Below are 17,079 nucleotides of genomic sequence, written 5' to 3' on the forward strand. Positions count from 1 at the left end.
TACTACTTAAGGACTGGTAGTACTGCAGTACTAACTAGACTATACTGATAATGTCACTTGTTGGGAGTGATAAATTACTTTAATACGTACCTTTGATGCCCTATTTTGATTTGCTTACATTTTGGATATTAATAAAAAGGTAAAAGTAAGCTTAACACAGTTAAACGAACTTAATTATTGTAGTAGTAATTTTTATTTTGTATAAAAGAAAAGGTAGTCATGAGAGTATGGAATTGCAATTAAATTTGGAGGCTACCACCACCCATTCTAGTCTGATGACAAGGACGAGCTCACATGAACCCAACCAGATAATTCGTGGGCCCGTCGAGAGAGAGTCCACTCTTGGCCCGACCCGCTGAGATGGGTATATTCGCGTATGAACAAATTACGAGGGGCATACTCTCTCACACACAAATGAACTAGGAAGGAAAGGAAGTCTGAAAGAGAATAAGTACTTCAATGAAATTTACCTAACTCAAAAAAGAAGATTCCACCCACTTAGACAAATTACCCACATACTTGTCATCCTCTCTCTTACTTTCTTCCTATATACTCACGCGCGCGCACACACACACACACACAAAACAAAAAAAAAAAAAAAAAAAAAAAAAGGTGACCAGCAAGGATGAGGCGGAAGCTTTTGAATCGTCTTCTCCTCTGGAATGAGTGATAACGAGAGTCATCACCTCTTTGAGTCTTCCTAAGCAAACAAGAAAGCACTCACCTAGTTCTATGTTCTAGTTTGTGGCTAATGGGAGGATACTCTTTTAACCCTAGTTCCAGCGGTAAACACTCCTCTCAAAGTCAGACTCGTTGTACCAGTAATAACCACTAACCATAGTACTGGACGCAATCGTCTTTTATATAAGGGAGGTTTATGTTTCTGGATTTTTGGGGCTTGTTTCCTATCTCCAGTTACACATCTTCTCTAATTAGATCTATGCCTCGGATAAGTGTGGTTGTCGACGGTCCTAGATCATCATGAATTTCTTCTCAGGTGGACGTGGGTTCAACGATCAAGGCTCCTCAAAAAGCACACACCCATTTTCTCATTCGTCTTCACCATCCACTTCTTCTTCTTCTTCCAGCCAGAAGATTCTAGTTCCTTTCTCCTATCAAAGAAGTTGGTTAAGCAGCAGCAGGACCACTAATAATGGTGAAGATCTCGTAATGATGGATACTCCCCCTAGCGCAGATGAGGCCGCTGAAAATCATAACCATCCTCATCAGCTTGATCTGGGAGTTGGCGCAAGTAGCACTGCTAATATTGAGAGAGAGCACATGTTCGATAAGGTAGTCACTCCCAGTGACGTGGGCAAGCTCAACCGGTTAGTCATCCCCAAACAGCACGCTGAGAAGTATTTTCCTCTGGATTCCTCGACCAACGAGAAAGGGCTCCTTCTGAATTTTGAAGATAGGAATGGGAAGCCTTGGCGGTTCAGATATTCGTACTGGAATAGCAGCCAAAGCTATGTAATGACCAAAGGTTGGAGCCGGTTCGTGAAGGAGAAGAAGCTGGATGCTGGGGATATAGTCTCATTTCAGCGTGGAGTGGGTGAATTGGGCAAGGATCGTCTCTTCATCGACTGGAGGCGCCGTCCAGACGCCCCCGACCACTTCACCACTCATTTCTCTAATACTAGTAGTATCTACCGCTCCAATAATATGCAGTACCCAGCTGCTGCTGCTTGGAATCATCCGCTCTTTCTGCAGCTGCCGCTAGGCCATTCACATTTACATTCCCGTCTGATGCTGGAACCTGCAGCTGCAGGCAGCATGTCTCATCATCAGCAGCAATCTTCTTATCCTCCTCCAAGATACAGCGCTTATGGAAACACTACTCCTAATTATTACTACGACAGTACTTGTAATTTCAACAACAGTACAACCGTAGTAAATGGAAACCCTTGTCCGAGCGCGTCAGTAGTTTATCTCAGATCGGGCTTAGCACAACAGCAAAGAGGTACTAGTAGTAGTACTAGTGTTGGAGGGATTGTGGAGCCAGTGGTGTTCGACTCCGTACCGATTGTCCAAGGCAAGGCAGCAGCAAAGCGACTCAGGCTGTTCGGCGTCAATATGGACTGTCCCATCTCAGACTCGGATGATTCATGTGAAATGTCCTCATCCTCCTCCTTGCCGGCTACACCAACTTATTCTCATCTTCCCCAATTTTTACCCTCAATTCCAAGGACTTTTAACAACTACGATGTCATCCCCGCAGCCACCCAAGAAGAATCCAAGGCATCCATGTCCTTGGATTTGGATTTGGATATTTGATAATTTCTAAAAGGCACTCCCCAAGTGTAAATTCAAGAGAATTAGCTGCAAGGGCTTCATCATGATCTGCCATATATGGCAAGGGCCATCAAGAAAACCCTCCGAGTCCTGAGAAAATGCCATTGCAAACTCACCACACAGAGGGTAAAAAATGAACAAATGTCCAAGTTGAATTTGTGTATAATAATACTCTAATAGAGATTATGATATACTTTGCAAATACTAAAATATAACACTAGTTCCTTTTATGCTGGTTATTTTATGTTTCAATTTCCAACTGCTACCCTCAAAGTGTAGTACTCATGCATCAGTTTTTTCAATTTTAGTGATTAAAAATAAGAGAAAAAGCGCCTTATTAGCTTATACATGCGTTTCTATATTTATTTACTTCAATTCATAAATTTCCCTCTATATATGCTTTGAAAGCTAACAACCTTTGCTGTCTTGATTTCCCTATCTAGTTCTAGTAGCAGTCGGAATGCGTAGCTAGCTCCTCAGCATCAGTCAGGCTAATGAATGATGAGAAGGGAATTAACAAAAGTAGCGGTTTCTTTTTCATGAATGAATTTTGTTTTTATTACCTTTGGTAGGTTGTTGTTCTTGTCGCTCTTCGTTGGGCACACCCGCCAGGCAGTACTACTTCTTCAGAGCTTAGCTTTTATAAAGGTACATAACATTTCATCTAGTTGACTAGCTAGCTTGCCTATTTTATCATCAACTCCTGCGAGCTTCTTTACTACTTCTAAAGATGCTTCTAATAGTTTTCGTTTGTCGCTACTCATCCTTATTTAATTTGGTTGCTTCTTCCTGTCAGCGCTTAGCACCACCTACCTTTTCCATTCTTAAGTTGCTCTTTGGCTTTCGCTGATGCATCTCTTTAATTTGTTACCCTCCAAAAAGCTAACAGATCGATGTGCCTCAGCCAAACCCAGCTTAATGTTGTTAGAATAACCTAAGAGAAACAGTTTCCATTTATATGTTTGAAAACTATCTGAAATCACACACGGGAGGAAGGTGACAAAACCCCTCTTCTAAAAGCCAAAAGAAATTAATTAACGCAAGAGTAATTAGCTATTCAGTTGCACACTTGAATGAATGAATATGTATGTTCCATTTCTTGTCTCCTCCCTTCTCCTTTCTTTAAATAATTATTAGCGGCAGAATACCTAAAGACCATCCTAAATTTGGCGCATTTTATTCAAATTTCTCTTAAACTATTGTTTGAGGGGGTAACGATTATAGAAAAATCAAGAACATGGGGTAACTAGGATCAAGTATAGTTTAAGGGGGATCGGAATATAACGCGTCAAATTTGGTGGGGGTCTTTAGTTATTCTGCCATTAACAAGTTGCATCTCAATATTGTTGGTTTTATTATCTTTCCGAGTGGTTAACACATTAAAATCTCTACGATATATAGCACATTGCTCACAATTTGTCATCCAATTTCAAGCTTGGATATATATATATATATATATATATATATATATATATATATATATATATATATAAATAGTCTTAGTTAATGCCTCTTTATTCATTTTACGATGGGCGAGTGTCGACCCAATCTATTATTCCTTCTATTTCGTCTTTGACGGGTGCATGTGAATTTAAGAAAGAAATAGTTTTCGCACATACCAAATGTACATTAAGAACTTGTGGCTTAAACATGTTATATGACATTTGTATGAATACAAAAGCATGTCATTAAGGGTAAATATCAAGTTAAATAGTTTCTAGATATTAAAGGTGTCATTCTTTATCGCTTTGTTTCTTCCACTCCAATGTCATACCCTCATAAATCCTGCAAACTAACTACCATCATGATCATGTACGTAGTAAATCAAAGACATATTATATATAGTTCTAATTTCGTTTATTCTCTAGATATAGTGATGTCCTAACCATATCATTTCTATGTAAATTAGTATGGTGCATGCTTGCAGAAAGTGATGTTATATCATTCTATACACAATCAGCAATGGGAGCTAGCTTTGCCTTGCCAAAAAGTGAAGAGTAGAATCTCAAGGTAACTAAAACCAAGCTAAGTAGCAAAAAAAAAAAAAAAAAAAAAAAATAGCTGGGCTCTTTTGATCAGGTAATAAATAAATCTAGTTAGCATGTCGCTAAGCTCTTTTCCTTTGAAAAAGCACAAAGTTAATTATGTGTTAAAGTTAATATTGATTAAATAGTACATACTTTAAGTTTTAAATTTTGCTTACCTCTCAAAAAGCTTAAATTGGATATATAAATGATAAGTCAAAAGGTACACGCGGGGGCGGGGGGGGAGGGTGGGGGGTGGAGAAGAGGAACTGACCTCTTCATTATAAGACAAGAATGGAGAATGTTTAATTCCTACAAATTGGATCATTACTCTTCTTTTTTTTTTGGGCTGAAACTGCACTTCCATGTATTAAATATATATATATATATATATATATAAACGAAGAAAGGAGGGAGATTAGTACTCTTGAAAGCATAACACTGAGCGGATAGCTGATCCCCAGAGTTTCAGAAGTGTACATACTTAACCTGCATATTTTTTTTAGTAGTACTTTGGTATATTTGCATGAAGATTTGAATTTTCTTGGGCATGTTGCTTCTCTTTTTCTTCCTATGTCCTTGGTTTTTGTTCCTTTTTAGTCCTACTTCAGAATGTTATTTTGATCAAGGTTCCTTTTCCTTGCTAACATAGATTGTCCAAGCAACCCGATTGTCAATACGTTTAGAGCAAACATGCACGGTTGACACCCTCTTCAATTGTACAGTAACTTTAACCCTGAACAAATTGTATAGGGTATACTCATGCTAGTATCGAAATAGTAATACTCAGTATATTCTATGCAGAAAATTTTAGGCTTGGTCGTTCTGTATTAATCCTGTTCACACTGTCATAGCTACTATGAAGCGTATTAATTAGACCGCCTTAATCTTATCATGTAAATTCAAAGAGAGAAGAAACTATAGATGACGGGAACTTTAATGGCTTCTATTTGAAGGAGAGGGCCGGAGAGAGGAAAGAATTTAAGGAGAGTATCAGAAGAGAAGGAGAGAGAGAGAGAGAAGAAAGAATTAAGAGTATAACAACAAAGTCTAAAGCATTTCATCAGTTTCTTACACACACATATAAATGTATAATACTCGTTCTACCTGCGTTCCAATTTATGCGAAGATATTGATTGGGTACGAAGTTTAAGAAACAAAGTAAGGCTTTTAAAATTTATGGTCTAAAATATTAAGCTCTAGATATTTATGTAGCTATAAATCATTTCATTAAGGATATAATGAGTATTTTAAATTAATTATTGCTAATTATAGAAATGTATCATTCTTTTTTTTAATTCACTAACAAAGAAACAGGGTCATATAAATTGAACAGAGGGAGTGGTTGATGTTTTTAGTTGGGGTAGATGTGTGTTAATATGTATCACCTTTTTGGCTAGTTAGAAGTTTGGCGTTTAATTTTTGGCAGGTCATGTATAAACAATGATACGAGAATTTGATCAAGTGAAAAGGTCCATTTTCCTAAACTTTTTCCATAGTGTTTAATTCATCTACTACAGTAGTTTTTTGTTTTGGCTTAACAAGGATAATATACTTGTTATGTAAGTACAAATTTTTGACTCTTCTATGAGTTCTTTTTCTATTCATCTGTGAAATATCATGGACCGATTCTAAAATGTCGCAGAAGAAATGGAAAGCGGTAGACATGGAGCCGTGCTTAGTGTGAAAGAGCATGATGCATATCAGTTAGTACATACTAGATAATGAGTCTGCAATGGTATCCCCTTATTTCTTTACATCACTCCATTATCAGTAGAGTCGACTGTCTTCCAGAGGGGTTTCATCCTATAAGTACTTTCATCCGATAAAGTAATAAGTGTCCTGAAGAAAAAAACATGCATATTAAGAAACCAATAATGTAATGTCAAGTTTACCAAATTACCCCTATATAATAAAAACAAATTACTTTTACCTCTTGATTAGAGCATACACAAGAAGTAAACCATTTGACATTGGGAATCCAACAATACCAAGTTATTATGTGACTTTTTCAATCATCATTTAGATGTTACTTTATAGTCCAAGGGTAGAATTGGAAAAAACTAGCCAATTTATGTCTTGATTTTCTAAGGTGACACTTATTATGCGATAAATTTTTTTGGCTAAGGTGACACTTATTATGGGACGGAGGAAGCATTAAAGTGCCTAGAAAGATATTAGGTGTGAAGCGCTACTAATTCACACCATTACCTTTAATTTGATCTAATCACATAGATGGATATCTAAGTGCATCAAAAGGCGGTTCCTCATTCAAAGAATACTATGCCTATTTCTTGTTAGACTAATGATGTAAACCATGTGTGTTTTGTCGTAATTGGATCGGCGGAAGGAAGCACATATGCCTTCATTCTCCATCGATCCATCTCTCATTTAATTTTCAACTATGCAATGTTCAATCTTTTTCTTTTGTGCAAATTTTGTCTATCATGGTCATTGGTCACAATCATTGCATCGAACATTATTCTAAATTAAAATTTCATTTTCTCAGTTTCATTCTTCTGTTTAAAGAAAAACAAGGTCAAAATGCCTACTATCCAGTTAGGATAGTATCAAACTACGAGTTATATATAGGGAACGACGCTGGAGGATAGGATTCAATATTCTAGGATATATATTCTTAAGGAATGTCATTGGTTGTCCCATTGTTGGTAAATTTATCCGACAAAAAATGATGGTACGCAGTCGTAACTAGAGAATAAATTAGGGATTTGTTGATGACTGATATTACCCATCACTATTTACCTAAAGACAATAGTGAGACTTCCCGAGTTAAAATTTTAGGAAATTTTCTATAAAAATCACTTTTGTTTCATTTAGGACAGTAAAGTCACTCAAATATTATTATTTTTCTCAAAAAGTATCTAAACACTTCAAACGTTATATTCTCTTGGCATACTTGGTCATTAGCCCCATATTTGTTTAATAATAGACATATTTAACTCATCAAAACTATTTAATCAAATTCATATTTCATAGCTAATCAAATATGACCCGATTAAAAAGTGGCAAAGGAACAAACTAGCATGTAATCTAAATAAATTAAAATTAAAAGATGAATTTTTAAATCGATGGATAAGTTATAAAAACTAAAATATAAAAATTATTTTGAATTTGAGTTACTTTAGGGCTTTAGTTTAGTATATTGCTCTATATCTTAACATGAAATAAATTAAGAATATATTATATTTCATATAAGATTAATAATATAATATTTTAAAATAAAAAAATAAGAGTAGTAATATAATATTTTAAAATAAGTATTATAGTAATGAAATTCTATACCTTTTGCATGAGAAATAAAAGACCTCGATGGTATGGAAATGGAAATACCAAAACTGACACACTATACATATTTAAGGATAAATAACTAAAAATATAGAGGAAAATTTACACCAAATTTATTTTTAAAAATATATGATTCAACTAGATTTTTTAAAGTTAAACCGATACGAATGTAATATTTGTGTAATTCTATTTTAATGTGGAAAGAATATATTGTTTAATGTGGAAAAAATATGCTATTTAACAAAACTTGAATTTGAATAGAAAGATTAAATTACTTGAATTTAAATTTAAATTGAAAAGATATATATTTAATCGAGATTAAAAATCTTGGATTTGAAAAAAGTGGCTTAATTGAAAAGTATGGTTGGTTTCCTTTGTCCCTTTTTAACCAGGTCATATTTGATTGGGTATAAAACATAAATTTGGTTAAATGAGTTTGATGATTTAAATGTCTATTATTAAAAACGGAAAAGGGCCAAATATACCCCTGTACTATGAGAAAAGGGTTAAATATACCCCTCGTTATACTTTGGGGCCAAATATACCCCTGCCGTTATACTTTGGGGCTAAATATACGCCTCATCCGTTAAAGTTGTCCAACGTGGACGTCCGATCCTACGTGGCTACCACATATTTGATGAGGTGGATGCCACGTGGCATGCCACCTCAATGCCCCTAACCCATTTTACCCCTTCCCTCTATTTGTTCTTCCACTGCTAAAATTTCCTTCCCCTCCACCACCATTGGCACCTTCACTCACCACAAAATCTAATGTTGCTCCGGTAATCCAATTGCCATTGTTCCTATATGCATTGGATGAAGAAACTACCTCAGTTAGTGCAAGTGATGATATTGCTTCTTATCGTGAAGAACCTGATGCCTATGCTGCTGCTATATGATATTGCGGAATTTAATTCCCCGTTCGTTCCTCTTTACATTCCGCAAGATGAGGATTAATGCCCTCTTTTCTTTGAAGATTTTTATATTGTCCATGGTCATACAGCTTTGTGGATATCGTTCACGATGATTGATACAACTTAAGTTTTACAATTTTCTTAGCCAATTATATGTTTTAATTTTATCTGTCGTTGCATTTCAATTTTCATTTATACTCACCGCCATCGTAAAGATTCTTTGCAAGTGAAAATTTGTTAATTCATTTTCTGTTGATTGTAAATATGATGCTATTCAGGTTGAATTTTCGAATTAGAGATGGTCATTGTGGCGGTAATGGTTGGGGAGGGGAAGGAAATTTTAAGCTATGGAAGAACAAATATAGAGGGAGGCAAAATGGGTTAGGGTGGTTGAGGTGGCATGCCACGTGGCATCCCTCTCAACAAATGTGTGGCAGCCACGTAGGATCGGACATCCACCTTGGACAACTTTAACGGATGAGAGGTATATTTAGCCCCAAAGTATAACGGCAGGGGTATATTTGGCCCCAAAGTATAACGAGGGGTATATTTGACCATTTTCTCATAGTACAAGGGTATATTTGGCCCTTTTCCATATTAAAAAAGGAGGGGCTTCAATGACATGACATGCCAAGTAGGAGATAATTAGGCTTTTGAGGTGTTTAGGTACTTCTTGAGGAAAATAGTGATATTTGAGAACTTTATTGTTCTAAATGAAACAAAACTGATTTTTGTAGAAAATTACCTAAACTTTTGTGACCACCCAAGGAATTAACTCGAGCCTTTTTTTTTTCTTTCGAGAATTCCCTATAGAATGACGTGAGCATCTATAGTTGTCAAGTAGGTCGAGCTAACCCGTTTATGTTTCAAATTACGTCCCCTAACCTCGGTACCTTAATTTAATTAAAGGAAAATTTACTTGTTATAGCTATGTCTAAGACCTATTTATTAATATTAACTATCTTTTTTTCTATTTATTATTAGTAGCTTAATTATTTATCAAATTACCATCTATAACTTGTTTTTATAAATGCAGTGTATTTTCCTAAAAATAAGTTATCTCTCTCCCATTTACTCACAATCTCTTTTCTTTTTCAAATATTTTTCTCTCACATCTTAAATTCTCTCTATCCGATTTTTACTCCCATTATTCTTCATCATAATTAGCACGATTTCTCTCACATCTTAGCATGATTTTTACTCCCATTACAAGTAACAAATTTTGGTAAATTTTAGTGTTTTTGTTTATGTTGTATTTACTCGCTCACGCCTACGTGTATTTTTTTAAAAAGATTTGAATGTATTCATCTTTTTTGGTGGAAATACAGTGGTATTTTTTTATATTTTCTCTTGTATTTTTTTGTATAGAGTGTATTTTCTTGTATTCACTTGTATTTAAAAATACATGTATTAAACTATAGGGAAATACAGACGAAATATTTAGCCCCAAAAAATAGGGAAAAAAATACATGTATTCAACTATGAGGAAATACAACCGAAATATTTAGCTCAAAAAAATAGGAAAAAAAATACATGTATTAAACTATAAGGAAATATAGCCCAAATATTTAGCCCAAAAAAATACATGTATTTAACTATGAAAGAGAAACCTGATGAGTTATGGAGGATATGGTAAATACGTGATTTGTGGGGTGTATCCATTATTAGAAGATTCCATAATTAATGGGGCACTAAAAAATCGTCCAAAAAATAAGGAAGGTCAGGAAATACATGTATTTTTACAAACGAAATACAATAGTAAAAATCTAAAAATCAGCTACATATGGTAAAAATGAAAAAGTAGCTATAATATGTAAGAAAATCTCCAAATATGGTGATTTATGTAAGTTTTCCTTAATTAAACCTGATTCCCTAGCCCGTGATGGTCGGTATATAAATCGGTAGGGCTCCAAATTTTTTGGCCTGGTCCCTTGATAGCTATATGAGAAGGTCTATCTCTGACGAAAGTGCAAGGAGTAGAATTTTTTTTGTTTGTTTATTGAATAACATAAATAGGATCAACATTCATCATTTTCAAAAATTCAATTTTTTTCTTTAATGTTTTATTTAATGATTCTGATACATTCTTTTAATAATACTTATGTGATTCTTTTAATAAAATTTATACTCACACACACGCAATACGCATACATAGAGACTAGTATATACATAGTCGGTTCGGTTTGATTTATTTTTCTGAAATACCAATCCAAACCAAACGTTTTCAATTCCTTAAAATTGAAAACCAAACCAAGTCATATAAGATGTCGGTGTTTTTATTTTATTTTCTATTGATGTCGCTTAAGCTATTACGATGTTACTTCTAAACTAAATGCACATCTTTGATTCGAAGAAATCACACGGTTTTCCCTTTAAATGGGTTGGTTTTTAATTTTTGTCATTCAAAATCAAATTTATGCCTAGTGAGCATAAGTTCTTTAAGAGTGCAGGATATAACTTGTGGGATATTATGATGCCCCGCAAAAAAATTTATTTGTGAAGTTATAGGGCCAAAAGTGCAAATGACCCCTTTGATTCATTGTAATGCATGGTGACATTATCCATTTGTCCTCTGACCCGAAAGTGTTTGTTTGATTCTTAAAAGCATAAAAGAAAGGGATTTTCATACTATATGTTAATTAGGGCAAAATAATTATCCGGTTTAGCCCATAAACTTTTTTTTACACGCTTTAGCTGTCGAAGGTCCATCTCGCCTTCATCTTCTCCACTGTGTGTCACGCTCCGAATCATGGCCTGGGCGTAACATGACACTCGATGCCTAACTGAATGTGACCGAGTGAACCCATAGGCTGGCTGAATCAACACGTGATATCAAAACATGCCATAATAAGGAGTAAACTAACACATGCTGATCTACCAAAAAGTCTGGCTGAAAATATATATATATAAATGCGGCAATATTGGTTTAAGTCTGAACATCTGAATAAATAGCCAGTAAGATTAAAACATAAAAGTATGCTATATAATATCTGACTAACTAGACTATATCTATAAAGCCTCTAAAGATAACTGTCTAACTGCTGGAAAGACTGAAGCAGGATAACACCCCGGAGGAACTGGGGCTCACCAATAGCTGATACGAGCGGGTCCTAGCAAGCTGGATCATCAACCTGTATATCGTTGCCTGCATCGCGTGATGCAGGCTTCCAAGCAATAAAAGAGACATCAACACATTTGAATTGTACTGGTATGCAAAGCAACTGAAAGAAAGAATATAAGTACTGAAACTGAAGCTGAACTAAACAGGAAAGCAAGAGTATGAAGTACTCCCTGTTTTGCATGAAGAATCACCTGTAAAGTCAGAATATAATCGGGCCTAGGGCCCAAATAATGTGCACAAAAACTGTGGCCTCAGGCCCAAGCAATACGTATGCATAAACTGTGGCCTAGGGCCTAAAAATACAGATACAAGTGTTCAACATTAAACAATTTACAAGACTGAGACTGGCTATAGCTGATAGCATGATAACTATTTTTTATTATGGAACTTAAGCAAATAACTGATTATACACTGACTGACACTCATGTGATCTCAATACACAAGTCTATAATGATTACGTACTGATTTCATGATATTCAAAATAATCACCATGAACGATTTATGAAACTATAACCCTAAAAGATAGCAGTTCTACAGCTATTCAAGAAATTAGGACTAAACTGTATTCTGAGTCAAATTACTGATAAGCATGTAGAATGAGGCGTAGGGAGATTCATAAACGTTTTCTAATGTAGATAGTTAGCCTCACATACCTGTATATGCTCCAAGTCTTGCAACTACTGGTCTGAAATTGAGAAAAATCCCAAAAGTCTAAGTCTTGACCCCTTAGGTGGGTTTTCTTGAAAACCCTAGGTTAAGAACAATGATTCCCTAATTAGGTTAGATGAACACATGATTTAATCCACTTGGAATAGGCTAGGATAGCTTACCTTAGTGTTCTTGATGGTCGAGAGGAGAGCAGGTCGTTCTAGGGTTTAGGGACTTGTAAAAATAAAAGTCGAACTGAACCAGGTAATTATAGGTTCTGGTGCGGGTTGGGAAATACGGATCAAAATATGATCCGTATTCTAGACCGTAATTAATCATGTTCCAAAAAATAGAAACACTGCCTTACTTCCCTCCTCAAATACGATCTGAAATACGAGTAATTAACAATATAATTCCCCAAGCAAAATTCCAGAATACACAATGAATTTGGATAGCATTTTTCAATTTTAAATAATGGCCGTATAATAAAATACGGTCCGTAATCTGGGGCGTAAATCCTCATCTGATAACTGTAGAGAATTTTCCAATTCTAACATTCTCTATATGATTTTCTAAGTCTAAAATCATGGTCAAGGCTTAAGTCAAAGGTCTGAGGTGCTACACTGTGACTCCATCCTTTACCTTTCTTTCTCACCACCATTAAAGCACCATCTGAGAAACTCGTCTTTCAGCTTCTAGATCCATGGTTTTTCAGCTTTCACATTCATCATTTTCACCCCAAAACACCCGTCAATATCACCACTGGAATCGAACCCACCACCATTAAAGCACCATGTGAGAAGCTCATTTTTCAGCTTTATCATGGAACTATCCAGATCCATCACTACACCATCGAACCACTCCTGTACCACCAGATCTCCACCCATAAACCACCAATCTTCATCTTATTTTGATTTACCCCGTCATTGATCTTGAGCTTGATTTGATCCGGTCTTAACAAAAACAATCGGGTAAAGTGTGTATAAACACCTCTTATACAATATTATACACTTTTGTAAAATGTAGAAGTGTGTATAAACACCTCTTATATGTTATGTATAAAAACCTCTTATATAAGTTTGTATAATATTGTATACCATTGTAGAAGTGTGTATAACCACCTCTTATACATTATTATACACTTTTATACAAGATTCACACATTGTCTACAAGTGTATAATGTTGTATATCGTGTGTATAAATATTGTTGCAAAAACAAAATTGGCTATGCGGATGTAAATTAAAAATATGGCTATGTGGATGTAATATTTTATGTTGGACTCTATGTTATTAGAATTTCCCCAAAAAGAAAGGGACGAAGCCTAAGTTTTAATTATGTACCTTTCCAAGAAGTTTATTCACTTATGACCAAGCGATTGTCAATTATTGGCGTAATATTAGACAGATATAAGACTATTTACACTAGCACCAAAATCATCCGAATAACTACCATGAATAGGTACATATGATCCTAGAAGGAGGACAACATCCAGATGTAACTAAATCAAAAGTTTGCTTTGTGTTTTTTACAGCTTGAAGCTTGACGACTACAATAATAAACTTGATGTCCGAAAGTGGGTACGTCAGCTACGTCGTCGTCGTGGTGGGGGTATAGGCCGGGGCAGACCCACATTGAACCAAGGGGTGTCAAACAACACCGCGATGTCAAAAATTTATATATATATATATATATATATATATATATATATATATATATATATATAAATATTGTTACAATCCGTGCTTTCATATGTTAAGTTTCTTCATGAGTTGGTTGCTATATATTCGGAAAGTGGAGTTATTTTTGAGGATATGTGAGATTAGATGTGTTCATCCTGAGTATACGAGGGTTTAAGTTCATTCTTAATATGTGATGGAAGGATTAGAGGTTAAACGAATCGACGAGAATACGTTTCGATGAAGTTTGGCATTGGGGAGCAATTATGCGGACCACAGAATGTTCTACAACCCGTAGAATGGACCAACCCCCACCGTATAATAGAAACAGTGGGGGAGGGTATTCTGTGACCATTATACGGACCGTATAACTTATACCGTCCGTAAAGGTGGACCGTAAAATTTAAGTCGGTGCCAGATTTTTTTATGTTATATTTCGTACCCCCTCATTTTTACCTCATAATCCCTCATCTCCTCAGGCCCCAAGCACCTCTAGAAACTTTTCCAACTTATGTAATCAACTCCCCAGGGAAAATCAAGGATTAAAAGTGAGAATCAAGTGCTAAAGGGTTCCAAAGAGTTGTTCGAGCTTGTTTCTCCTTCTTTTAATAGCTTTGGAAGATACTTCAAGGTGAAGTGATCTTGGTGAAGTGATCTTGGAATTGAAGTGTTCATGAATTCTTGAGGTAAGATTTCATCTTATTTCCATGTTTATGAGTTTATGTGATAGTTATGCTAGGGTTGGAGAGGAGGAAATTGGAGGAAAGGTTCAAATATGACCTTGGTGTTATTTTGAGTTGTAATCTAACTTGAGTTATGTTGATAATATGTTTTTGAGCTAAAATCTTGTTGTATGGATAGTAGTTGATGTTGAGATTGTGTTAGGGTTGTTATATTTGGTGTATTTGGAAGAATAAGGTGTATAGATGTCGTGTGCAAAGCGTATATCGGACTGTTTTATTGTACATCTCTAAATATTGATGATATGAGTTTAAAGAGGATCATATGAGGTTGTTGTGTTGATTATTGGTTTTTGGATGTGTTGTGATGATTAAGAAATAGGAGAAATGCTGCCCGTTTCATTTTAGAATCAATTATCGCTTGAATTAGGTGATATATTAGAATCATCTAAGCTTGAAATGCCTTCCTTTGTTATCGGATTGGAGTACTAGTTTGACTGCTTCGTTGTGGGATTGTGTGAAAGACTTGAGATATGTTAAGGCTAACTTTCTTTCTTTGGCATGATCCTTATGAACAAAACGTAACAGTAAGGTTACTCCATAATGATCCTATTCTTAATAGCTAGGGATGTTCCATGTTGATTCATGTTCTAGAATATTGTTTTCAGTAAGTCCTTCTTCAGATTTTGTATGATTCATAGAGTTACTTATTGATGAAAATGATATCTCATAACAATGTTCGGAGGTGTAACGACCCTACGTCACTCCGACAGATTCAAGATGTACGCTTATCATATTCATGCATTGCATTATATATACGCACATGATTACCCCTCGTGCATTATACACACACACACACACACACACACACACACACACATATATATATATATACATATATATATACATATATATATATATATATATATATATATATGTATATATATATATATATATATATATATACATATATATATATATATATACATATATATTTATGTACGTATACATATATATAATGAAGGTGACGACATTATATACGCACTACCACCTGATCAGCTGGTCATATGATAATGATGATGATGCCCACAGATGCCGATATGATATAATGGGATGACCACAAAGGCTTGACAGACGTTATATACGCATATATATGTAGACCCCTATGCATGCACGCACTATATTATGCATATCATTGGCCCACAGAGGCCATTCAGACATACAGGTTGCATTAATTTTATCCTATGTACTTTTATGTCTCTTCATGTTACTTTCATGCCTTATATACTCAGTACTTTGTCCGTACTAATGTCATTTTTCTGGGGGCGTTGCTTTTCATGCCCGCAGGTTCAGGTAGACAGGTTGACGATCCGCCCCTGTAGGTTGTTGTTCAGCAGATGTTGGAGCACTCCTCTTGTTCCGGAGTTGCTGTTGTGTGATTGGTACATTATACTTTTGTGTGCATAAGGGTATGGCGGGGCCCTGTCCCGACCTTATTATGTCATACACTCCAGTAGAGGCTTGTAGACAGTCATGGTATAGTTAGACGTTCTATGGCCCCCTCGGCCTATATTTTTGCTGCGTAGTATTCATGATGCCCTTGTCGGCTTGTACAGTTTTGTCCAAAGATAGTTTACAGTATGTCTCCTCTCTTGTTTATGATTAGGATATGAAAGCATGATTAGCGGTGTTTGGCAGGTAATATATATATATATATAGAAAGAAAATGACACCCCTTAACCTTGAGCTTTGCTTGGAGCGTTGTTTCGGTGCATGATTTTGTTTTCCGAGATGGCCAATTCGAATCTTAACGAAATCATATTTTTGGCAAATATGATCTCTGTAGCTTAAAATTGTGGTTATGTAGCATCGAACCCACGACCTTAAACAGAACTTAACCAATGGGTAAAATTAAAGTCTATCTCTTAGCAAATGTGATATTAATAATTTTGTTGTCTCTTCTCTAATAATTTTTGTACGCCACTTATAGGCATGGGTGAGAGGTGGAGGTGGATAGGGTAAGGCAGGTAGGGGATGAGTGGATAGTGCGAGGTGGATTGGGGAATGCGTTAGTGTGTTTTAATTGATCCCAAAAACATTTTCTCCTTTTTATGGAAAATGTTTTTCAATATTTTTAGTGAAACCAAACAAAAAAAAAATGAAAAAAAATATTTTCTAGAAAACATTTTCCGTCTTGCCAAACACACCCTAAATTTTACTTCCCTCCAATTTTTTCACTCTAAATATTTTCCTCCTTGATGAAAAGGAAATAAAGGCTCTCCCTCAAACACCCCACAAATACACAAATCTCAATAGATCATCTTCAGTTAGTCCCGTCTTTCCATAAACCCCAAAAGAATCAGGTTTCGTCGATGCTTCTTTTTCTCTTATCTCAGGTCAATTTTTTTTTTATT

The 17,079-nt window shown here is 35.3% G+C and overlaps 1 protein-coding gene across 1 annotated transcript; it reads left to right on the plus strand.

Moving 5' to 3' along the window:
- The first annotated feature begins 394 nt into the window (after window positions 1–394).
- Window positions 395–2,640, plus strand: LOC132030739 (B3 domain-containing protein Os03g0120900-like). The gene has a single exon (XM_059420479.1). The coding sequence runs from the start codon at window positions 982–984 to the stop codon at window positions 2,275–2,277; it is 1,296 nt and encodes a 431-aa protein (XP_059276462.1). The 5' UTR covers window positions 395–981; the 3' UTR covers window positions 2,278–2,640.
- Window positions 2,641–17,079: the final 14,439 nt, after the last annotated feature.

The sequence above is a fragment of the Lycium ferocissimum genome, chromosome 9 (assembly GCF_029784015.1).
Source record: "Lycium ferocissimum isolate CSIRO_LF1 chromosome 9, AGI_CSIRO_Lferr_CH_V1, whole genome shotgun sequence".
NCBI classification, from domain to species: Eukaryota; Viridiplantae; Streptophyta; class Magnoliopsida; order Solanales; family Solanaceae; genus Lycium; species Lycium ferocissimum.

What these genes read in the sequence shown, in the direction of transcription:
- LOC132030739 (XM_059420479.1), top strand. Translation starts at nt 982, where the DNA reads ATGAATTTCTTCTCAGGTGGACGTGGGTTCAACGATCAAGGCTCCTCA.